The sequence below is a fragment of the Pipistrellus hanaki genome (genome assembly GCF_964339955.1).
Source record: "Pipistrellus hanaki genome assembly, chromosome: 8".
Classification (NCBI taxonomy): Eukaryota; Metazoa; Chordata; class Mammalia; order Chiroptera; family Vespertilionidae; genus Pipistrellus; species Pipistrellus hanaki.
In genome coordinates this window covers 45,447,334-45,473,516 of record NC_140510.1, presented here as the reverse complement: position 1 = coordinate 45,473,516, position 26,183 = coordinate 45,447,334, and the positions used below count along the sequence as shown (strand labels likewise).

Below are 26,183 nucleotides of genomic sequence, written 5' to 3'. Positions count from 1 at the left end.
AAAAAACCTGGCGGGCCGGATCAGACTCCTCTGCGGGCCGCATGTGGCCCGCGGGCCGTAGTTTGAAGACCCCTGGAGAACATCAGCCTGTGCTCTAAAGGGTCCCAGGTTTGATTCATGTGTAAGGCATGTACCTCGGCTGTAAGCTCGATCCTCAGCCCTGGTTGGGGCACATGCAGGAGGCAACCAACCTATGTCTATCTCTCACATCAATGCTTCTCTTGCTCTGTCTCTCCCTTTCCCTTCAACTCTCTCTAAAAATCAATGGAAAAAAATATTCTTGGGGGAGGATTAACAACAACAACAAAATAATAATAATGTCTCAAACCACATTAGTGACACAGGCATTTCAGATATGCCAAAGAGAAGCCATAAAGTGCATCTTTTAAGTGAAAAGGTGAAAGTTCTCAACTTAATAAAGAAAAATAATTGTACGCTGAGGTTGCTAAGATGTATTCTATGGTAAGAATGAATATTCTATCTGTGAAATTATAAAAAATGAAAAAGAAATTTGTACTAGTTTGTTAAGAGAACACATTCACATAACTTTTATTACAGTATATTATTATAATTATTCTATTTTTATCACAGTTATGGACTGCATTATGTTTCAGTCAACAATAATCCAGATATACAACAGTGGTCCCATAAGATTATAATGGAGCTGAAAAATTGCTACCTCCTAGTGATGTCATAGTGGAATGCATTAAGCATGTGTTTGTGGTGATGCTGGTGTCAACAAACCTACTGTACTTTAAGTCAGATGAAAGTACAGCACATATAATTATGCATAGTACATAACACTTGATGATAATAAGTGACTATGTTAATGGTTTAAGTATTTACTATACTTTTTATCATTTTAGAGTGTAATATTTCTATTTATAAACAATGATTTTACTGTAAAACAGAATGCATAATACACTGGCAGGAGCCTTCATACATCTCTTGTATTTACACATATGTACCATGTATTTACACGTATGTACTATGCAGACTATGTCATTTTGGTTTGTACAGTAACATGCTTGTGGCGTAGGAGCAATAGGCTGTACCATATACCCAAGGTGGGTAATGGGCTATACCACCTAAGTTAGTGTAAGTAACTATGATATTTGCACAAGGATGAAACTGCCTAATGACAAATTTCTCAGAACATATTCCCATCATTAAGTGGTGCCTGACTATGTTAATCTCTTACTATGCCTAATTTCTAAATTAAACTTTACCATAGGTCCATATGTATGGGGAAAAACATAGTATTTATAGGGTTTGGTATTATCTGAGGTTTCAGGCATCCACTGGGTGTCTTGGAACCTTATCCCTTGAAGAAGAAAAGGCTACTGTGTACCTCAAATGCCTATTTTGACCAGAGAGTTATTACTCATACAACTGTCTGCAGTGAATTTTGTTAGTCATAATATTCTATGATGCCACTTTAACTTAAAAAATTCATCAGAAAATTTCATCAAAACAGAATTAGTTAAACAGGCTATATTATCAAGTTGACACTTTACCTATATACATATAACATATTATAGACTCATTGTTTAATATTATCACTTGTAATGTTTTAAAAACTTCAAATTAAATATATAAATCATGTAACAGATAGCCCTTAGAGGCCACTTATGACTATCCTTAGAAAACAAAAACCAAATTTTCTCTCAACACTTAAAGGCTTAAATTTATAGATACTACTTTGTAATGGCTCTGCCAGTCTGACTCATGTTTTTACCAGATAGCTTTTTTTCTCTTTTTTTTTCACATTTCATGGACTGTTTTTTGTTGTTGTTTCTTTTTTTTTAAATAAACCTTTATTGTTCATATTACTACAAAAGTTCATTTTCCCCCCTCCACCAGGTTCCTACCCCACCCTCTGCCCTTTCCCCACCCCCTATTGTCCTCATCCATAGGTGTACAGTTTATGTCCAGTCTCTTCCTGCACCCCACACTCCTCTTTTCCATGAGAATCATCAGTCCACTCCCCTTCCATACCTCTTATTCTATTATATTCAACAGTTAATATTGTTCATCAATTTTTTTTAATTCCCTTGGTTTTTAGATTCACTTGTTAAAAGTTATGTATTTGTTGTTCATAATTTTTATCTTTATTTTCTTTCTCTTCCGAAAGAACCCCCTTCAGCAATTCATATAATTCTGGTTTGGTGGTGATGAACTCCTTTAGCTTTTTTTTTTTATTAGTGAAGTTCTTTATTTGGCCTTCGATTCTGAGTGATAGCTTTGCTGGGTAGATTATTTTTGGCTGTAGGTTCTTACTATTCATCACCTTGAATATTTCTTGCCATTCCCGTCTGGCCTGCATGGTTTCTGTTGAGAAATCAGCCGACAATCGTATGGTTGCTCCTTTATAAGTAACTACCTGTTTCTCTCTTGCTGCTTTTAATATTCTCTCTTTGTCTTTTGCTCTTGGAATTTTAATTATGATGTGTCTTGGTGTGGTCCTCTTTGGATTCCTTTTGTTTGGGGTTCTGCAGGCTTCCTGGACTTGTAGGTCTAATTCTTTCACCAGGTGGGGGAAGTTTTCTGTTACTATTTCTTTCAGTATGTTTTCGGTATCTTGCTCTCTCTCATCTTCTGGGACCCCCATAATTCTGATGTTGGTTCGCTTGAAGTTGTCCCAGAGGTTTCTTACATTATCTTCAACTTTCTGGATTCTCTTGTCTTCTTGCTTCTGCGGAGGAGTACCTTCTGGCTCTTTATGTTCCAAATCTTTGACTTGATTCTTGCGATCTTCCATTCTGTTTTTAGGACTCTGTATAATATTTTTTATTTCAGACAATGTATTCTTTATTTCTTGTTGATCCCTTATCATTTCTTGTTGATCCCTTATTTCTAGTTGATCCCTTTTCATATCCTCATAGGTCTTATCAACCTTTTCTAGGAAATTCTTGAAAAACCTTATAAGCGTGGTTTTGAACTCTATATCCAGTCGCTTTTTGTCCTCCATTTCTTTCATTTGTTATCTATTTCCTTGTCTCAGCATTTTCGCAGCTTCCCTGAGTTGGTAGCTTTAAAAGTCTCTGTGTTCAGCTTGGATGGGGCGGAGTTTCAGGGTGGAGCCTACAGCCTTGGCTTCCGTCAGCCACGCCCTATGAGGCTCCTGAGTCTCAGTATTCCTCAGGGTCCTTCAGTACTCGTTGCAAGCACCTCTGAGAGAAAGGTGCCCTCGAGTTTCGCCTGCTGCCAAACAGTCTAGGCTCTCCCCCAATGAGCCCGGAACTGGAAGTGGGGTTCAGAGCAGTCTGGAGCCTCTGTCTCCCTCCCGCCAGGACAATCCAGTGGCACAGTCAACCGCCCATTCTGTGTGCGCAATGTGCACACTTCCGGGACTTCCTTTCACCGCTCCCCTGGATTTCCACCTTATACCCCAGGCTCCCTCTGTATGAGCCTGGGTCCCCTGGGTCTGGCCTAGAACTGGGGTTCAGTGCAGTCGGAACTGGGGCTCAGTACAGTCAAGAGCTTTTGTCTCCTTCCCACTAGGGCAATCTAGCAGCAGAGTCAACAGTCCGTCCTCTGCGGGCAATGTGCGTGCCTCCAGGGGCTCTGCCTTTTGCCGCTCCCCTGAGATTCCACCTAACAGCCCAGGCTCCCTCGTATGAGCCTGGATCCCCAGGGTCTGGCCTAGAACTGGGGTTCAGTGCTGTCGGATCTGGGGTTCAGCACAGTCCGGAGCTTTAATCTCCTTCCTGCTAGGGAATGCCAACCAGGCACTCAGTCTCCCCCTCCTCTCCGGCTCCGTCCTCTCCTCACGTGCAATGTGTCTCCATACATTTACAGCTCCTCTGATTTTCCTTCTGGTTTTCTCTTTCGTTCTCATTGTAGAATTTCTAGTCAGTCCACTTTCCTGTAGTTCTGGGTAATGTCCATTTTGTATTTTAGTTGTATTTTATTGAAATTGTTGTGTGAGGCTGCAGTTAGGTGTTACCTATGCCGCCATCTTGAATTCTCTTCCAGATAGCTTTTAATGAAATAACTAAAAGCTCTAACTCACTTATAATAATGTATCACAGGAAGATTCAGAGAACACTAGAAAATTCTTCAATTATAGGCCTTAACAGTATCATTGCAATGACACATAAAAATCACATCATTAATTTTTTTTTTACTACTATTTTTATTTTTCCCCTAAGAGATTCCTGTAAGTCTTGGCTATTTTTTAGGCTATCACATAGAAAAACTTGGTACAAATGTCACAGGACAAATTACCTTACATTGGCCATTTAAAACATATCTGTAATATCTCCAGCTCAGGGTCAATGTACATTTTCATTACATGATTAAATGGTGATGCCCAAAATCAGAAGACATAAGTACCTGGTCCACCTTTATCAAACCCATAACTCTGTAAAAATATTTCAGTGACTATCTATATTATAAAAGGCCAGTGGCTATAATGCCGTAATGCCTGAACATGCCTGAACAACCAAATGAAGGGTCACCAGAAGGTATATGGAGCACCTGTCAGACCCTCCCCCACAGCCCACAGGCTCCGATCACAGGCTGGCAGCCGGCAGGTGGGCGGGGCCGCGTGATATCGCGCAGTGGGCCTCTAGTATTGTCTAGTTCATGATAAAAGGAGATAAAAACAAATCCCCTAACCAATTAAATATTCTATTTTATATTTCTCTTTGTCATTAAAACTATCTTGACAGATTATTAGCAGTTCAGGCTAGTAAAACTTTCAGGTAAATAGGTTCAAAATCTAAACTAAGTTATATACTGTAGATGCCATGCTTTATGAGCTGATGCCCCTTACTTTATATAATAAATTCCTAGAAAACTAAATACGTATGTAAGTTGAACTTTTATAAATTAAAACTTAGATATGCATAATTCTACATGAAATATTTTTACTTAGTTAAAAAGTTATATTTTAATTGACCACTTTTGATCAGTTTTATCATTTCCGGTACTATCTGCAGTTTCATACATCCACTGGGGGTCTCAGACCCCACAGATAAGAGACCTACTGTACATCTCAAATTCCCATACTGACGATTACTATTACTCATACAACTGTCTGCAATGAATTTTGTTAGTCAGACCTGATTTCTTTAAAGTCAGATTCACTTGTAGTGCTATATTTTGCAGTCACAACTGCTGGACTTAAAAAAAAAAAAAAAAAAAAAAAAAAAACTATTCTGAAAGCTTTTCATAAGAGTATTAAGTACTTGAAATAAAATCCAATTATTTTATATTGTTTATTTTTAAAAATCATACATACTTCCTTCTTTTTCCTTTCTTCTTCTTTTCTCTTCTTTTCCTCTCTGATTTGGGCCAGCCGCTGCTTCTTACGTTCCAGCTCTGCCTTTAATTCACTTTTGTCCGACATGTTTGTGACCTTAAGAAGCATGTAATCATATACAATCATCATTATACTGGTAAAAGCAGCACTCTTCAAAAATCTGTCTTCAGTAAATGTCTCAAGAGGCCATGTAGTTCAATGTCATCTAAAGAGAACATGTAGCCCTAACCAGTTTGGTTCAGTGGATAGAGTGTCAGCCTGGGCACTGAAAGATCCCAGGTTCAATTCTGGTCAAGGGCATGTACCTTGGTTGCAGGCACATCCCCAGTAGGGGGTGTGCAGGAGGCAGCTGATGGATGTTTCTAACTCTATACTTCTCCCTTCCTTTCTGTAAGAAATCAATAAAATATATTTAAAAAATAAAAACAAAAACATGTAAACTCTAATTTTAAAACAATGGAAGCTTATAAATTACTAAGATTTGAAAAACATTATGAACAAACGTATATAAGAAATATTATTCAGCTAGCACATTGCTCTTTAATGTTTACATGCCCAAATGTTACCACAATACCTGGCTCTTAAAACAGAGGACATGGATTGGCATTAAGAAGCTTACCAGGCTACACGATACAGATCAAATCTATTACCAGAGTTTTTCATTCATTCCTAGAAATTTGATAAAAAACGACGTGTGGTCACACACAACAGTCCCGTAAACTCTAGAAGTGCAATGTAATAGTAGTATTTTGGACAAGCAAAACACAAAAATAACCACCATTTGCTATCAAGTATACTTAGTTACAGTAAATGCATGCTTAGTCAAAGCCCAGAAACAAAGTCCTGCCGGCTTAACTACATCCAGCTGACCGGCCCGCGCATCCTCCCGGGAGCCCGAGCCTCACTGACACACTCACTCTCTCTCTCCTCTCTCTCCTCTCTCTCTCTCCTCTCTCTCTCTCTCCTCTCTCTCTCTCTCCTCTCTCTCTCTCTCCTCTCTCTCTCTCCCCTCTCTCCCCTCTCTCCCCTCTCTCCCCTCTCTCCCCTCTCTCCCCTCTCTCCCCTCTCTCCCCTCTCTCTCTCTCTCTCTCTCTCTCTCTCTCTCTCTCACACTCACACACACACACACACACACACACACACACACACACACGTTCACTTTCTTAAAACTCGATGAAGGAAGAGAATGTATCTGGGATGCTGGGCTACAATCTCCGCGTTTAGGTGCTTCCCAAGGCACAAAGGTGAGGGGAAACGTAGCAGTGACTTTTACTGATAACATGAGCCAGGCGACCAGGAGTCCCTTCTCCTCCCCTGGGATCACGGCCAGGAGGGCGCGTCCGGGATGGGGCGTCGGAGGGAGCGGGGAGGGAACGGTGGGAGCGGGACAGGCCCCTCCGGAGCGGCCACAAAGCAAGGACGTGGCCTCCGGCCGGCCTTCCGCAGTCCCCGGGCTCTCTCCGCCGCTCCGCTCCGCCCCGCAGCCGGCCGGCCGGGCGGCGCTGTCGGCAGGAACTCCCAGGCGCCCTTCGCGTCCCGACGAGAGACCCAGCAGACGGGAGGGCCTTAGGGGGGGACCGTTCACCCACCTGTCAGGTGGCGGGAAGGGGAAGAATCCGCCCGCCTGCAACTTCCGACAACAACGTTCCTCTCCTTCTGCCTTGACACCTAGGTCGCCGCCGCTGCCTCCGCGGCCGCTCCAGGCACACAAAGAGGGCTGGGCGGTGGCCACTACGGCGAGCGCTTCGGGACAGATGGCTCCGCCAGGACGAAGTCGCTCCCAGAAGGAAGGGGTGGAGCCCGGCCGCCGCGGGGAATGGCAGCCCTTCCGCGATGTGCCTGTGTAAAGCAGAGGACAAGGAATGAAACAAAGAAGGCCCAGGAGCCCGAAGCGTTTCCGCTTTACCCAAAACTAAGGCTGTTGCTAATATCTTCGTCCTGGATAAGCAACCTCCCCCTGGCCAACAGACAGGCACGACTCAGGAAAACTACAAGCCCCAGCGCCAAGAGAAACTTGCTTGGGGCGAGCAATGCATTCTGGGAGCTGTGGTCAATGGTGGTCGAAAGGTATGCTGGGACATGTAGTATTTCCTAGACTTGCGGTTCCCTACTTTGAGGCCTTCTTCTTCCTTCAAAACTCCCACGAGAAGCTTCCGGCGCTTAATGTATTCAGTCTGCTGATCAGTGCTCGTTGTATCTTAAGATCTTGGACTCAACATTGGCTGAATTTTAAGAAGGATTTTCCAGTGGTGAATCTATACGGGGTGTCCCTGCAAAATGTATACACACTTGAACAGCTGATAGCTCAATTTTGAAAATGAAATGCACTTTAATAAACGCTGCCTTTATAATTATTCAAAGACGTATATACATTTTTGGGACAACCTATATATTGCACTGCACAATTTGGTATAGAACACTTTCTAGGGCATATATACCAGTTTTAGGGGGGAAAAATGCCTACTAGAGATTTCATGTGGGATCTTAGACAAAATTTATAATAAAAAATTTAAATTTTGATAATGTACTGTAACCCTATTCTTTCAAAAACTGGGAGAAACTGTCTTTAATTAGAAAGCTTCTTCTAAACCTAATTCAGTTTTTAAAAATATATTTTATTGATTTTTTTACAGAGAGGAAAGGAAAGGGGTAGAGAACTAGAAACATCAATGAGAGAGGAACATCAACCAGCTGCCTCCTGCATACCTCCTACTGGGGATGTGCCTGCAACCAAGGTACATGCCCTTGACCGGAATTGAACCTGGGATCCTTCAGTCCGCATGCTGAAGCTCTATCCACTGAGCCAAACTGGTTTCAGCCCTAATTCATTTTTTACTAGTATTTATGACGTACACTTGCTTAGCTGCAGTATTACAGTTCTGAAAATTAATAATAATTTCTAATTCCTATATTTCCTCTTAAATTTCATCATGCACACATGGACTGACCATTCATTTGAGACTAAAAATAAAATTAGTACTGTTATAAAAATAATAATTATAAAATAAATAATATATTAATCAGCATAGCATATAATTCTCCTATACTTTGCTGCAGTATACTTCGTAGCATTGTGGTTTTCTTTCAAAGGATTTTTGAAAAGAAAGAATTTATACTATTGAAATCTAAACCAAGCAAAAATGGTTTCCATAGTTGTAGGTTTTTTAACATATGAAGAAAACAAAATTTATGCGTTGATACACATTTCTTAAATTTTTATTTACATAATTTAAAGCATTATTTGGCAAGAATGAAAGTCAACACCAAAGCAATGTCTTATATTCAAGATTGTCAAGTCTCTAAAAAGTCATATAGGGCCCTAGCTGGCTTGGCTCAGTGGATAGAGCATTAGCCTGCAGACTGAAGGGTCCCAGGTTTGATTCCAGCCATGGGCACATGCCTGGGTTGCGGGCTCGATCCCCAGTAGGGGGTGTGCAGGAGGCAGCCGATCAATGGTTCTCATTGATGTTTCTCTCTCTCTCTCTCCCATCTCCCTTCCTCTCTGAAATCAATAAAAAGCAATATATTTTTTAAAAAGAAGTATCCTCTTTACTGTATATATATTCAATTAAAAAGTTAAGAAGCAGCAACATATTAAAATGTGGCACTTAAAAATAAGCAAACATAAACACCATCTGAAAGATGTAGCACATACCCAAATTGGAAAAGGAAGGAATGTTAAAGGGTTAGAAATGTGTTGTTACCCAATGTTCCAGGATCTCAAAATATTGAAGGGACTCCAGTAAGTCTTTCCCAAGTAATCAACTCTTGAATTTATAATAGTTTGTTGAAAACCTTGTGATATGCACCTCATCATACAAAGTCTATGATGACATTATATTGTAAAAAAGAAAGTTGTAGCTGCATGTATGATGAAGTTTCTGATAACTATACTTTTACCATCCTTCTGTAAATGTCACTCATTTGGTTATAACTTTGCAAAATGAAATGTACTAACAAGTTAATTCCTGTGAGCTTTTTACTAGGCAAAGAGCACATTTCCTAGCATCTCTTCTTAAATATTATAGCTCTTCTAAAGGCCCGGTACACAAGATTCGTGCACGGAGGGGGAGCTGTCCCTCAGCCCTGCCTGCACCCTCTCCAATCTGGGACATCCCTCTCATTATCCAGGACTGCTGGCTCCCAACCACTTGCCTGCCTGATTGCCCCTAACCACTTTTACCTGCCAGCCTGATCACCCCTAACCACACCCCTGCCAGCCTGATCTATGTGTAACTACTCCCATGCTGGCACAATTGCTTTTAACTGCCTCCCCTGCTGGCCTGGTCACCCCTAACTGCCCTCCCCTGCTGGCCTGGTTACCCCTAACTTCCTTCTCTTGCCAACCTGATCGCCCCCAACTGCCCTCTCCTGCAGGCCTGGTTCCTCCAACTTCCCTCCCCTACAGGCCTGGTTGCCCCTAACTGCCCTCCCCTGCCAGCCTGGTCACCCCTAACTGCTCTCCCCTGCTGGCTTGATCTCCCACAACTGCCATCCCCTGCTGCGCATTTTGTGTCCACATGGGGGCAGCCATCTTGTGTGTTGGAGTGACATTAAATTTGCATATTACCTCTTTATTAGATAGGATTATTTTTTCTATATGTTAATCAGAGGACCTCTAAGATTTTACTTTGGTTGCCTAAATTTATGAGTTTCCATCACCTTGCCTTTGAGATCTGGAGATTGCTCATCTTTTTCCTGTTAACAGCTCTTTCCAAGTCCCTGGCATTTTTAATTTTTTTTCTAAATACTTCTACTTCATCTTCAGGAAACGTACTTGATCTTGTCTTTTAGAAATGTTGACACAACTATTTTCTTCCAACTTTGGGAGCTATCTTAACTTTCCCATTTCTTCTCATGCCTATGGGAAGCTCCCTAAGACACTCCCTCACTCCGAGGAATGTTCATAGGCTGACCGGCAAATCTGCCCTCATAATTTAACAGCATTACTTTTCTATTATCCTTGCTATTGTTCTAGTCTGTATTTTTCCCTTTGGAGTGTTTACTGCATTGTTAACTTAATATAGCTTTTTCCCCCCCGTTATTTTCTCTACTTGTCTTGATGCACATATTTTCTCTCTCAGTGTCAAAATAAGGCGATGGTAAATGATGAGTCCCTTCTGAGCTAAGGATACTTTTGTAATCGGGTAACCTTTGGCAGGAAGTACATATCCTAGTGAATGATGGCGTACTTAAAAGTGATTCACCAGTGAGCATTACAGAAAATAGGCTGAGGGTTCAAAAATTCAAGGCAAGTTCCCTCTCCTCAGCAGGTGGATGCAGTGTGCTCTCACTTTTGGTTAAGAGAGAGGAGATAATGACAGCTTCTAAAGTTACCGATAATGCACTCACAACTCTGTTAGGTGTAATGGTTTTAAAAGGCAGAATGAAAACACAGCTAGAAGATCAACACGAAAGGAATCCTTTTCTGATAGAGATAGCGAGGTGTGTGCACCTCATGATACATAGATGCAACTCCCATCCACTCTAATGAGAATTATGAGTGCCCCTCAAAGGTGGTAGGGGATACTCTTGTTTTTCCAGAATTTCTTGTATTGATTTACTTTCTTGTGGTGGAATAAAATCTTGTATTGTTTTTTTTTTAAAGTTATTCTTGGATATTCAACATGTTTGTTTTCAGATGTAGAGGTAGAACACAGCAATTACTAATTGGCAGAAAAAGAAATAATCACAAACCCTATGCAAATCCCAATCAGAACCAGATTGATTACTTTTTCTCAGGTTCGAAGGATTGACCTGTAATATTCCTCTTTGAATAAATATTTATTCAACCTTTGACCTCACTGATGTTAGGCAAATTTCAGGGTGGTTAAGACTTTCTACATTAACATGGAAACGAGTTCCTAATTATACAGAATTGTTGATTAACAACATGTGCAGACTTGCTCATTGACTTACTTTAAATAACTTAATATAATCAAATAAATTGCGAGTCTTTCAGAATCCCTTTCTTTTCGACCCCTGATCCTTTAACAACCACTTCTGGACCTCCATTTTTCTCTGATTTCTTTTTTTCTATTTCCTTGGATTTTAGTAGTTTTTCTTTTCATATCTGGGGCTGAGTGGAGGAAAAGGGATTGCATTGTAAATGCATGATGTTTCCCTTCAAATGGGAAATGAGGCAAAGCACCCTCTGCTTTCTGCAAACCACAAGAACTTGCAACCATAAGAACTTCTCATCTCTAAGAAAATCCCTCACTCAGAGGAATGTTCATAGGCTGACCAGCAAATCTGTCCTCATAATTTAGCAGCATTAATCCTCTGCTATCCTTACTATTGTTCTCGTCTGCATTTTTTCCCTTTGGAGTGTTTGCTGCAGAGAGGCCAGACAAGGAATGTCTTGATCTACATAAGGAGATTGTTTAATGCCGTTAAAACAAACAAACCAAAAAAACCTACACTCCTCTTTTATTTTTAAATTAGTTAATTGATTAATATTTTGACTTTAAACAATTTTTTTCATTTTCAATTACAGTTGATATGCAATATTATATTAACCTCAGGTGTACAGTATTATATTAGCCTCAGTGAGTAGACATTATATAACTTACTAAGCGATCACTCTAATAAATCTCGTACCCATATGACACCATACATAGTTATATTGGCTATGTACTTTACATTTCTAGGACTATTCTGTAACTACTAATTTTTACTTAATCCCTTCACCTGTTTCATCCACTCATCCAAACTCCCTTTCATCTGGCAACTGTCAAAATGTTCTCTGTGCCCTAGTCAGTTTGGCTCAGTGGATGGAGCGTCAGCCTGCAAACTGAAAGGTCCCAGATTCGATTCTGGTCAAGGGCACATGCCCGGGTTGTGGGCTCAATCCCCAATGGGGAACATGCAGGAGGCAGCCGATCCATGATTCTCTCTCATCATGGATGTTTCTATCTCTCCCTTTTCCTTCCTCTCTGAAATCAATAAAAATATATTTTTAAAGTGTTCTCTGTATCTATGAGTCTGTTTCTGTTCTGCTTGTTCATTTACTTTGTATTTTGCATTCAATTGTTAATAGATATGTATTTATTGCCATATTATTAGTCATATTTTAACTCTTCTTCTTCTTCTTCTTCTTCTTCTTCTTCTTCTTCATCATCATCATCATCATCATCATCATCATCTTTTTTCCCTTCTCCTTCTCCTTCTCCTTCTCCTTCTCCTTCTCCTACTTTTTCATAAAGAAGACCCCAGTCAGGGCACATGCCTGGGTCGTAGGCTTGATCCCCAGTAGGAGGCATGCAGGAGGCAGCGATCAAAGATTCTCTCTCATCATTGATGTTTCTATCTCTCTCATCCTCTCCCTTTTCTCTCTTCATACGCATCTGAAGAATGTTTGGGACTCCAGCAGCACTCCTGTCTTGCTCAGCCGCTATCCCCTTGCTTTTTTACCAAATGTTATGGATCTTTCTCTTCCTGGCACTGGAACCCTGGGCTCAGGGGCCTGGTATGGGCTGGGACCCTTTGCTCCTCAGGGGAAACCTCCACAGCCCAGATAGCCCTCCAGATTTTTATCTGGCACATGTGGGTGTGGGACCAGCCTGTTCTGCATCTCCATCCCTCCTCCTACCAGTCCTGATGTGGCTTCTTCTTTATATCTGTAGCTGTAGGACTTCTAGTCAGCTAGATTTCATGCAGTTCTGAATGATGGTTGTTCTTTAGTTTAGTTGTAATTTTTAAAAAATATATTTTATTGATTTTTTACAGAGAGGAAGGGAGAGAGATAGAAACATTGATGAGTCATCCATCAGTTGCCTCTTGCATGCCCCCTACAGGGGATGTGCCCGCAACCAAGGTACATGCCCTTGACCTGAATCGAACCCGGGACCCTTCAGTCTGCAGGCTAATGCTCTGTCCAATGAGCCAAACAGGTTTCGGTGCTAGTTTAGTTGTAATTTTGATGTGGTTGTGGGAGAATGTGAGTACCACTATGCTGTCATATTGACTGGAAGTCCTACATTCCTCTTTTTGGAATTCTTGGCACTTAAAGTGTCATGCTCAGCCTAGGGAATACCTTACCTATAGCTGGTTCATTGGAGCTCAAGTGAAAACATTGCTACTTCCCATGAAGGGAAGGGAAGAAGCTTTTGTTGCTGTTAAGTGCAAATGCATCAAATACTTAACAATTGAAGAATATTCTTATAGGGTAATCAGGCCCTTGTAGTCCTTTCTCTGCATGTTTGCTTTAGAATTCCAATCATTAATGACAATTCAGATTTTCAGAGAAAAGATTGTTTGCTTGTGCCAAGACAACTGGAAATGCTTAAATACAGAGAGATATATTTGTAGAATGTAAAAGAAATGCATAAAGGGGTGTTGGAATATTCTTTTTGTATTGGTCTTGAGGTTCAATTGTTTTTCTTTTTAAAATATATTTTATTGATTTTTTACAGAGAGGAAGGGAGAGAGATAGAGAACTAGAAACATCAATGAGAGAGAAACGTCGACCAGCTGCCTCCTGCACACCCCCTACCAGGGATGTGCCTACAACCAAGGTACATGCCCTTGACTGGAATCAAACCTGGGACCTATCAGTCCACAGCCGATGCTCTATCCACTGAACCAAACCAGTTTCGGTGAGGTTTAATAGTTTTAAGAGAATTTGACCAAGTCAATTTTGAAAGCATCTTGTTTTCAGTGAAGGGTTAATCTCATTCAATAGGGAAGAATCAATACTCGGTTCTGCTCTTTGTTACAGTTGTGTGGCCAGATAAATAATTGATTTCCGTATCTCCAAGACCAAACTCTAATTGATGAGAGGAAAAGAAACCATTGACTTAACAGACAGACTAATTTAGGGCTCTAGCAAAAATAAATGTAATGACATTGCTTTGCAAAAACAAGAAAGAAGACACAGGGTCTGGGAAACAAGGAAGGCAATATAGGGCAGGGTAGAAGGACGTTCTCAGCATATAGCAGCCTGGACACAGCCAAGCCAGATGGCAGTCAGAGAATGTGGTCCTCTGGTAGGGTTGTCTTTAAGACAATTAAAATGGAACTGCTAGATTACTTGGTATACCTGAATGTACTGGAAGGGTATTGATACTTCTTTTAAAAAGTTTACAGATGGCCCTAGCCAGTTTGGCTCAGTATAGAGCATCCGTCCCGGGTTCAATTCTAGTCAAAGGCATGTACCTAGCTTGGTTGCAGGTTCCCTGGCCCTGGTCAGGGTGCATGCAGGAGGCAACCAATCAATGTGTCTCTCTCACACCAATGTTTCTCTCTCACATCAACGTTTCTCTCTATCTCTCCCTCTCCCTTCCTCTTCCTCTAAAAATCAATGGGAAAATATCCTCAGGTGAGGTTTAACAACAACAAAAATTTAGGAATGAATCACAGAAAATTAAGCAAATGAAATATGAGAAAACTATGGCCGGAGAAAACTAGGCATTGTACTGTAAAGAAAATGTATTTATAGTATACTGTGTAGCTTAGCTATGAAAAATATTTAAAAATGGTAATTATGTAAACATTGAGTATTGAATGAAAATGATTTAATATTTACATAGGAAGGTGAAGAAGAGATGGGGTGGGAGGGTATGTGGATAAGAATCAAATTCTTCTGTAGTAGAAGTAAGATAAAATATAAAACTGCAAAAAAAATTTAGAAATAGTAGCTTTAAGAATATTATTTAGAAATGAGGATAAACAACTAACAGAACAGGTATTATTGGTGGGGAAGTTTGGGGCAGAACCCTTATCATTTAACTGTTTAAATTATGTATGATCATCAATTAATTAATTAATTAAAAAATTAAGAAAAGCATTTATCCACATTTTGAAAAAAAAATAAGTAGGGATTATTTACAAAGGCAAAATCCCTATACATGCTTCTTCTCCCTCCATCCCCCCTCACCCCCACCCCCACCCCCGCTTCCCCTCACCTGTCTCATTTGCTTATGACAAGTAGTACTCCACTGGATTTTTTATTCCAACCAAAGTGGTATTTGTTTTGTTCCTTGATTCTACAAGTTGCCAGATTTCAGCATGATTTAGCCAATCAATGAGACAGGCCAGGTAAAGGACCTCAGATAGTGCTGCTACAGAGTGATCAGGAAGAACTGAGCTAGGAGTGGCAGGGTAGTTCAGGGAGAATCTTTAACATAGATGGAGAGAGTATTGATGAGGGAACAAATTTGCCTGTATTTCAGTCACATGGCACTCTTCCCTCCCAGCTACGTGAGTGCGCCATGTTTCCTTTCCAGTTGGTTCTTGACAGACACTTATGAACCGACCTTAAGTCTCACAGCTACTGACACTACTTTGGATATCAGACGCTGAGCTACCTAGGCTTGCATTATGACCCCTTGGCCTTATTTGGGGGTGGGGGTTGTTTATGCCTGTTTGGTGGGGTTTTTAATAATTCTCCGAACGACATATCCAGAGGAGATCATTTAGTTCTGTTAAGCTTTGGCAAAGCCTCTCCTCTCTTATATGTTTCTCTCCCCACCTGCCAATCTAATTATAATGAGCCCCTGGTATGGTTAGGCGATGATTTCAAAGGCAGTGAGACAAAATTTTAAATATTAGAACTCTCTCAGGAATTCCGGCAAATACTGTTACCCCAGGTTCTCAATTGTGTAGATTTTTTTTTTTTTTTTTAAAGTACCAAAGTTACTGAGCAAGATTATAGATGTACAAATTTTTTCTGGGTTAAGAGGCTCTAATCTTCATTACAGGTTTTTTTCCCATTAAATTTGCCATTTGGTTAGTTGATTCCAGGAAAAAAAGTGCTTGGAAGCAGGAGCTGGAGCAACCAGCCCAAAGAAGCCAGTCCAAGGATGGCAGGATAATGATACAAACTGAGGCAAGAACAGGGTCTCTCTCTGACGATGGCTCTGTGCTACCAGAGCTCATTCATCCAGCCAGTGTTTCCTGAGTCTCCCAGGGCCTGGCACAGTTCTAGGAGCTGGGAATCCAGTGCCATAATTGGGCTTGATTGTGTCTTTTTCAGATGCAGCCATGAAAATTAAGAAGAATACAGTTGAATTTCCCACCCCTTCATTCAAGTCTAATCCAGAGCTCTTACCTGCCTACATCTGACCAAAAGTTTCATAGAAAAGAGACTATCCCATGAACTCTGCAGCGTTCCCAGCATCTAAGCCTTCAGGAGAACAAGCCTATTTCTGTGGGAGTTTGTCCTCCCACCCCACCACCTACCTCTTGGATAAAGAACTAAATTCCATGGAAAGCCGCGGCTACCCCATCCATCGTATGAATTAGTCCCTAATGATATTACACTTGCACACATTGAAATGGGGTTAAAAAGCTCAGATGGTGGATTCTTGGATGCCCTTGCTAAACTGGAAGCTTTTACGGGCTCACTTTAAACTGAGAGGCAGAGTTTAGATCCTTTTGTTACTTAAGAGCCTGAGCAAATTAGCAAATCCGAGGCCAATCTTTTCTGATTACCTCCTGGTAATCAAATGCCTCCTGGCCGAAGAATAACCCCACTCCAGAGGGAGATGTTCAGCGGGACCTTTTGCCTAAATTCATAAAAATCTTTTAAAGCAAATCCCTCACATTTCCATTAAGCCGGTAAATTACTTCTAGGCAAGGAGGAGAAAATGCTGGTGGCTAAAATGGCCGGACCGGATTAATGATGGGAGGTGGGGCTGCAAAGGTGGAAGAATCGATGCTGCATTTACGATGCAGAGAATGTCAGGCTTTTTCACGCGTCGGGCTAAATGCAAATGATGCCACCTTCTCCGGTGAGAGGCAACAGTCATTAGGCCGCAGAGGCTTCCCCGGACGCTTTGTGAGGCTGCGGTGAAGATGATTACCACGTTATTTCTTTCCTTATCTATTCTCTTGGAAAAATTTTTTTCCCCCAGGATTTTATTAGAGATGGGAAAAATGCATAATGCTATGGGAAACAAAGCCCTAGCTAGCTACATTCTTGCTACTGGATTATTGCGATTCTATCTCGGTGCTGATTGAAATCCAAGACGGGGTATCGAAGCCTTAATGAGATGCTGGCAAATATCTCTCTGCTCCGCTGGAAATGTAATCTTCCTATTGAACATTCTGTCCCGGCGAATTTCAGCTGCAGTAGCATTTTGCATTTGAATCAGAGAGGTCAGTGCTTCATGGCGGCCCACGTGGTGCTGCCTCCGCTCACTTTGGGGGGGAAATTGATCCCCGAAGGTGTTGGAAGTACAGTAGTGGGTCGTTATGTGTAATTAACTCATTATTCATCCAGATGATTGCCCAATTCGTTGTGTTTCTAAAAAAATCAAATTTTCCTATAAATATGACCTGTCCATTTCAATATCCCACAATGCTTCCCAGATATATGGAATTAGTATGTTGTCTCAACGAATTTTGCATACTCATATTACATTTACTTAGGGAAACTCATTCATGTCATAACAGTTTTCCCTAAAAAGGGTCATGTTTTTGACATTTTCCTGAGTTTTGTGTGAATGAAGGTGTGGTTGGTGTTGTGAACTTAAGCTAAAACCTAAAGTTAAAATACTCTGTCCCTTGTTAAACCATCAGCATTTTCTGAGCCTTCGCACAGAGGTCATTATCAAGTGCTAACTTACAATAGTCCCCCCTTATCTGTGGGGGATCCACTGTAAAGCCCCCAGTGGGTGCCTGAAACCACGGCTAGTGCCAAACCCCACATATACTATATTAATTCCTATAGGTACACACCTATGTTAAAGTTCAATTTGTAAATTAGGCACAGTAAGAGATGAACAATAATAACTAACAATAAAAAATATGATTATATCATATCTCATTGTACTACACTCACCCTTCTGCTGTGATGATGTGGGATGGCCAGATGCGCAGGTGTGAGATGACGTGAGGTGAATGACCTGGGCACTGTGGTGCAGACTTAGGCTACGGTTGACCTGATGATACATCAGAAGGAAGATCATCTGCTTCAGGCGATCTTGGATCTTCCAGCCACAACGACATGGACCATTGCCTGTCAGGAGTAGATGATGTTGGTGGTTGGGGAAATTTAATATTTTGCAGCTTTGGTTAACTGTGGGAAACGGCAACCACAGAAAGCGAGACCATAGATAAGTGGGGGCTACTGTATACTCTTTTTCACTAAGGTGGACATAACAGAAAAGGGAGCATCTAGCTGATGTTTTTTTGTTTGTTTGTTTGTGTGTGTGTGTGTTTTGTTATTTTGTTAATCCTCACCAGATGATATTTTCTCATTGATTTTTAGAGAGAGAAGAAGAGAGGAAGAGGGAAGAGAGAGAAAAAGACACACACACACACACACACACACACACACAGAGAAACATCAATGTGAGAGGGACACATTGATTAGTTGCCTCCCACATTCACCCAACCGGGGCCAGGGATTGAACCTGCAACCCAGGTACATGCCTTTGCCCAGGAATCAAACCTTTGACCCGCCAATGCATAGGCTTATGCTTTAACCACTGAGCAACACAAGCCAGGGCTAGCTAGTGGTGTTTTTTTTTGTTGTTGTTGTTTTTAAATATATTTTATTGATTTTACACAGAGAGGAATTGAGAGGGACAGAGAGTTAGAAATGTCGATCAGAGAGAAACATCACCCAGCTGCCTCTTGCACACTCCCCTCTGGGGATGTGCCCACAACCAAGGTACATGCCCTTGACCGGAATCGAACCCTTTAGTCCGCAGGCCGACGCTCTATCCACTGAGCCAAACCGGTCCCGGCTAGCTAGTGGTTTTTAAAACAGATTATAAGCAATAGCAAAACACATTTGCAAATACTTGGCTTGGTAGTTAAATAATTTATTCCGTATCTGTGAGCAATAGAGCATAACATATTCCAGGAATGCATGTGTGTTTATATATATGTATATTTTAAAAGTAAATGTATGCTACCAAAATATAAAAACTGTTGCTTCTCGTGCTGTGCTAATCTCAAGAGACTGAGCATAGACGTGACTATTACAGGTGAATTTGCAAATAAAAAAGGCCTAGCATATCTTACATTAAATTCACTCAATTTAAATTGTGACAACTTACTGTTTATGCAAAATGATCAATTTGATTTTAAAAATGAATAGAATTACTAGAGAGATTTGCCTGTATTACTAGACCTAAAGATTGGGCTACAAACCCAGTTATTGAGATGCCAAGTGTGGGAGAAATTCAAGAAAGTAAGCAACTAGCAAATAAAATAATTTTTACTTGAAGTTAAAATAAGACATATGACAATATTGGAGTAATAAATTCATTGCTATCATAATGGAGTCTTGTTATGAACCTGCTAAATATAAAGAAAGTGAAAATTTTTGTATGATGATTTAATAGGCCAATGAATTTCTCTAAGTTGAGAATGTAATTCATAAAAATATTTAAATAGCCTACTGAATTTTGGCAATATATATTTTAAAACTTAACACTGTACCAACATTTTAAAGCAGAAATTGGGCTTTTTAGAAATTATACTAAGAAAATTAGGAGTTTAATAAGGAATCTTAAAGGGGTTTAATTATAATTATCATAGTGCTATCCTATATAATAATCCTGTATAATAAGGAGGTAATAACTGACCATCACTCCAAAACACAAGATAGACATCCTATGTGGACACAAGATTAAGGTGACCAGACGTCCCGCTTTTGGCAGGACAGTCCTGATTTTTAATAATTTGTTAAAAATCCTGTGTCCCGCGGCGTTTTAAAAGTCTCAATTTTTGGAAAGATTAATCGGGACTTTTTATTTATTTATTTATTTTTATTTATTTATTTTTAATCGGGATTTTTTTAAAACGCCGTGGGACGTGGGACAAATCGTTAAAAATCGGGACTGTCCCGCCGCCAAAAGTGGGACGTCTGGTCACTTTACATAAGATAGCCACCACAAGATGGCTGGCAGGGAAGGGCAGTTAGGGGTGACTGGGCCGGCAGGGGAGGGCAGTTGTGGGGGACCTAGGCCTGCAGGGGAGGGCAGTTAGGGGTGACTGGGCCGGCAGAGGAGGGCAGTTGTGGGGGACCTAGGCCTGCAGGGGAGGGCAGTTGCGGGGGACCATTCCTGCAGGGGAGAGCAGTTGGGGGGACCATTCCTGCAGGGGAGAGCAGTTGGGGGGACCAGGCCTGCAGGGGAGGGCAGTAATTTTGTAAGCCCCTCGCATCTCTTGAGCTTGTAAAAGAAGCCCCAGAAATCGGATAAGGGCCTCTGCGCTTCAGGTCATGGGGGCCTGCACTCCTGATCCTCCTCACTAAGCCATGCCCTGTCGCTCTGCTGGGAGCCACGTGCACAGGGGTGGCACAGGGACCTTCATTGGGGTTTAGCGCTCAGTCCCTGAGCACCCACTGGGCCTTGGTGGTGGTGCTGGTGGTAGTATTTGGGGGTGGTGGTGGTGGTTAGTGGGGAGGGGGTGGTGGTGGTGGTGGTGAAGGGGACATGCTTTCTTCCTCTCCCTCCACCCCAAATTAACAATATTAAACAAACAGCAATAAAAACAAAAAGGAATTTTTTAAAATAAATTTTTATTGTTCATATTATTACAAATAAAAGGAATTTTTTTAAAAAATATATTTTTATTGAATTTTTTTACAGAGAGGGAGAGTTAGAAACATCAATGAGAGAGAAACATCGATCAGCTGCCTCTTGCGCACCTCCCACTGGGGATGTGCCTGCAACCAAGGTACATGCCCTTGACCAGAATCGAACCTGGGACCTTTCAGTCCCCAGGCGGATGCTCTCCACTGAGCCAAAAAAGTTTCGGCAAAAAGGAATTTTTTAAAAAAAGTAAATTACCCTTTTAAACCCTTTAGTTACCAAATGTGCTTAATGGCTCTATTTTGAAGATATTGTCATTTAAACTTTATTTTAAAAGTTACAAGAGCAATACCACTATTCTCACTACTTTCAGGCAATGAACGGTACCAGTGAAGACACAGTCCTTGTCCTTAAGAAATACAATCTAAGGACAGAGAGGCCTCTCCTTTATTTGCTGTGGTCTTCCAGAATTTATGAGAAGCACCTGGTGATTCAACCCCAAGATTGTTGGCTCCTCTGATTCAAACAGCCCCTCTGCTCAAAATGCGGGACAAGATCAGCTACACTGTCCCATCCTCCTCCTCCCAGCTGCTTTAACACTCAGGGATGATTTGCACCAAGGAGTCTCTAGTTAGTAGCAAGTTCCCTTTCCCACTGGCTTTCAGACAAGCCCCCTTGGAACTCTTTATAGCTTTTGGTTTAGGCATGTTTCACAGACTTGGGGAAAATGCTGATAAGGCACCTCCTTAGGACATCCGCCAGCTGTCTCCTGGAAAGCAAACAAACTATAACTTTTCAAAACAGCTCCCTTCTCCCCGCAACTCCCCTAACTGCTCTACTTCAACACAACCCCTCCTCCCCTCCTGGTCGCTTAGCAACAGCAACTGCTTCAAAGCTCTTTCTTCCCCGCCCTGCATTGACTAGCAACACTTGGCCCTTTCCTCCCTTGGAAAGTAAAATAAATTCCATCTCTGCATCTCTTCTTTTTTAGTTGGGAATTCTTTCACAGACTGAGTCCACCAGCCAAACCCCAGCAAGTAAATTAGCCCCCTTTTACTGCTTCCTGAGAATGGTAAAAAAAATATTCTTGTTTGGGGTATTCAGCTTATCTTTCTCCCTCAGCCCACAACTCTTCCCATATCCACTCTCCCCATATCTACCCTCCTGAACCTTGCTGCTAATGCAATGCTGGGTATTATGATCATCAGCGGGATCATACAGCTTTAGATTGAGGTTCTCCTCCCGTTGAAAGGACAGGACCTAATGCTGAGAGATCCCTGGGCTGGCTAGAGATGGTCTAGGGACGGACCATATGCAACCCCTTAAAAAAACAAAATAATATTGCCATCATTTCTTGGGGGCTGGCTCTAAAGGATTTGGCTCTACAAAGCCTGAAGGAGGAAGGAGCCTTTATTCCAGAGGTGGATGGCGTTGTTAACATCAACCAGATTTGAGAAGAGCTCATCTGCAAGAGACAAGGAGATGCCAAAACCAGTTTAGCTTAGTGGATAGAGCGTTGGTCAGTGGACTGAGTGGTCCCAAGTTCGATTCCTGTCAAGGGCATATACCTTGGTTGCGGGCACATCTCCAGTAGGGGGTGTGCAGGAGGCAGCTGGTCGATGTTTCTTTCTCATGGATGTTTCTAGCTCTCTATCCCTCTCCCTTCCTCTCTGTAAAAAATCAATAAAATATATTTTAAAAAGAGAGAGAGAGAGAGAAAAGGAGACTAAAGCCAAGAAGGGCTGACAGACTGATGACTGTAGGACACACGACGGTGATATTTGAGCCCTACTCTTGTCACACTATACTGTGCTCCTTCAGGAAGAGTACAAGATAATTAATGTATAATTTTGGTCCTAAATATTTAGTTGAGATTAACAATGAGATCTCTCGGAATGAACTTCAGCATGCAATTGTTTTACAAGCAAGAAGTGGTCAGTTCTCTTCCATCTTCACTAAAGGTTGAGTCTGAATTACAGACTCAGAAAGTCTGATTGCCAGTCACTTGGGTATTAAATATCTGCGTTTCTCCTCAGTGTTAAAGCCTACTCTTTACCAAGCACTTACAATGCATCAGGTTCTATGCTAATATTTCACATGCTTTATGTCCCCACTAAATTATTTGTACAAATTTGTATTGGAGGTATTACCTACCCCAATATACAGGAGAAAGACTGATGTTTAAATATTGTAATCCTTGTTCAAGTTTACATAGAACAAGTTAAATGGTAAAACCAGATTAGTCTGATTTTACAGCCTTACCCTTAACTGCTGATTTTAAACTATTTATGATGTTTAAAATAACAGAAAAAAACCAACAGAAGTTGCCTTAAATTAAAAAAAAAAAAAGCAAAAAAAAAAGCCATAACACAGAAAATGCCATAACTGACATAATCAGAGGTCTAGCGTCTGGGCAGTGTGTCAGGGCCCCTGCCCCTTCACAGGAACGCCCTTGGTTCTGTACCCCCCACCCCCACCCCCACCCCCACACACACGTTTTGGCTTTGTTCTCAGGCTGATGCCAAGGTGGCTCATTCACTCAGGCATCATATTCAGACAGAATAGGATCCAGAGGAAGAAAGGAGATGGTAGATTTCTTTTCTCTCTTTTAGGAACAAAAATGAGGAGGCCTGCCCTAACCGGTTTGGCTCAGTGGATAGAGCGTCGGCCTGTGTTCTATCAAGGGTCCCCGGTTGGATTCCGGTCAAGGACATGTACCTTGGTTTCTGGCATACCCAGTAGGGGGTGTGCAGGAGGCAGCTGATCAATGTTTCTTTCTCATCGATGTTTCTAACTCTCTACCCCTCTCTCTTCCTCTCTGTAAAAAATAAAATATATATATTTTTAAAATGAGGAGGCCTTCCATGGAAAGCTATAACTCCTCCCCTGGAAGACTAACTCCATGTCTATGTTGCCAGAAATAGGTCATACCCACATTCTTAAACCACTTCTGAGCAGAGGAATAGGATTAGCACAATTGGCTTAATCATCTGGAGTGAACCTGGTAACTTGGGAACTTGGACCAGTCTATTGTACCTGTTATTAATAATTGAAATGCTCAGAGCCAAATTTTAGGCTTACCACCACCAATGTCATAAACTTTAGATATTGACATTACCTGGAGCTTTATCTTATTTTCTAACCTCAGTTTTCTCACATTCTTATTTTTTAATATATTAAAATGTGTTTTATTACAAGTAATTCAAATCCTTTTTAGAATGAAGTAAAATATAAAAAATGATTAATAGCTATTTAAGTACTTACATTTAAAAATAGTGCTGATTTTATTTTTATTTATTTTTATTATTTTTTTTAAATATATTTTTTATTGATTTTGTACAGAGAAGAAGGGAGAGAACTAGAGAGCTAGAAATATCGATGAGAGAGAGTCATCGATCAGCTGCCTCTTGCACACCCCTACTGGGGATATGCCCGCAACCAAGGTACATGCCCTTGACCAGAATCAAACCCGGGACCCTTCAGTCCCCAAGCCGACGCTCTATCCATTGAGCCAAACCGGTCTCGGCTGATTTTATTTTTAACCTGCTTTATTTTCTGTGAACTTTTTACAAAAGAACAGGGCTAAATCATATTATGTGCATACTTATGATATTTTGGGGCTATGGTATAAGTCTGTGTTATTTTCTTAAAAGGAACTCATGCCCTGACTGGTTTGGCTCAGTGGGTAGAGCGTCGGCCTATGGACCAAAGGGTCCTGGGTTTGATTCTAGTTAAGGGCACGTATCTTGGTTACATGCCATGCCCCAGCTAAACGTAGGTGGTGGTGCTGAAATGAGTGGTCTTACAGTGTCGTCCCAAGTTGGGCCAAGGAGGCCTGGCCTTTATATCCATTTGGATCAGCTTTGGGTGTGGGCTGCCCTTCGAAGGAAGCCTTGGACAGGCAATTTCCCAAAAGAAATAATCCCCAAAGAGCGCTGACAGCAGACTGCCTTCTGGTAGCCCTATCCGTTGGGGAAATGAGTCTGCAGCAGATTGAATAGCACCCGCACCCGCCCCAACCTGCACCCCCCAAAAAACAACAACAACAACAACAACCCATAACCTGCAAATGTGCCCTCATTTGAAAAAAAAATTCTTTGTAGATATAATTAATTAAATTAAAGGTCTCAAGATAAGATCATCGTGCATTGGTTGGATGGCCGCTAAGTCCAATGACAGTGTTTTTAGAGGAGACAGAAGAGGAGACACAGGGAAGATGGAGGCAGATGTTGGCGCTATGCAGCCGTAAACCAAGGAGCGCCTGGAACCACCAGAAGCCTGAAGAGACAAGGAAGGATTCTACCCTAGAGCTTTCAGAGGGAAAGAAGTACTGCCTACACCTTGATTTTTGGGTTTCTGGGCCCCAGAAGTGGGAGAAAATAAGTGTTTGCTCTTTTAAGCTACCCAGTTTGTGGCAATTTTCCCTCCCCAGCATGCTTAGGAAACTAATATGAAGTCCTACTATCTGGGTAACTTATCACATTGTCTACTAACTCAAGGGTTAAAAAAAAATGGGGCTAATATTTAAACGTATGAAAACTCCGAAATTGGTTTTGGAATATCCCAATTCAGTTCAGGTTTTTTTGAGAGGGACTACTGACATGAAGTGCTACAAAACAGACATTAGTTATCTTAACAATCAGTATATGTGACCATAGAATTAATCCAGATTGCAAGGTTGGTGGAATACATGTTCTCAGTATAAAATGCGTATAATTGTTCTCAGAATTAAGTAACCTAAATTAATAGGCAGGACCCCTGTACAATTCCCATAGAGGCAGGCTTAATTTGTATTCTTCTGGAAAGACCTACTCTACTTACTTTACATTCTTAGCTAGAAATGGTATTTTTGCTATAGTATATCTTATTTCCAAAAAGGAACTATAATATTTCTTGTTCAAATATGGTAGCTGTGTATTTATAGGCTTTTTTACTTCCCAAAATTGAAATTATACACATTATGTGACTATAACTGCCTATAATCTGTGAATGCTATAATTTAATTATATTTTGAATAAGATATTTACATTTTGTAAAAGCATTGGTATTTAGAAACTAAGTCACTAGAAGAAAAGAAATAAAATTGATATGGAGGGCTTTCAATAGTTACATTTCAAATAAAATAAAGAAAAAATACCCCAGGTTCCCCCCCCCCCCCCCAGAGAATTAAAGTAATCTTTACTATTTAGAAATAATGCTCCATCAAGAAAATTGCATTTGTACTAATATTTGAAAAGAGAGAACATATATCTATAAAATATAAAACATAGAACTGATTTTTTTTTAAAAATCTTGGAAAATCATCATAGCTTCTTTGTGAAAAGACTTGCCCCCATGAAATTTTGATGTGTTCTTTACATAGTAGAAATGCTTCCTTTCATTGTTGAGTGTCAGAAGGCAGAGAAGTCTAGAATTACCATGTT

At 41.0% G+C, this 26,183-nt stretch overlaps 1 protein-coding gene and 1 long non-coding RNA gene across 3 annotated transcripts in view; one reads left to right on the top strand and one right to left on the bottom strand.

Annotated features, from left to right (window-relative positions):
• DYNC1I2 (dynein cytoplasmic 1 intermediate chain 2) overlaps nucleotides 1–7,289 on the bottom strand; it is a 47,040-nt gene extending 39,751 nt beyond the window's left edge. The window contains exons 1-2 of one of the 2 annotated variants that reach the window (XM_084892324.1): nucleotides 6,859–7,289; nucleotides 5,249–5,365 (exon numbers count right to left, since the gene is read on the bottom strand). In XM_084892324.1, coding sequence (XP_084748450.1) covers nucleotides 5,249–5,356 — 108 coding nt within the window. In that variant the 5' untranslated portion in view covers nucleotides 5,357–5,365; nucleotides 6,859–7,289. Of the gene's footprint in view, nucleotides 1–5,248; nucleotides 5,384–6,858 lie in introns of those variants that run through there. The other variant, XM_084892323.1, reaches the window with a different exon arrangement.
• LOC311626670 overlaps nucleotides 7,220–26,183 on the top strand; it is a 29,309-nt gene continuing 10,345 nt past the window's right edge. The window contains exon 1 of the long non-coding RNA XR_014795746.1: nucleotides 7,220–7,336. This is a non-coding gene — a long non-coding RNA (uncharacterized lncRNA). The remainder of the gene's footprint in view (nucleotides 7,337–26,183) is intronic.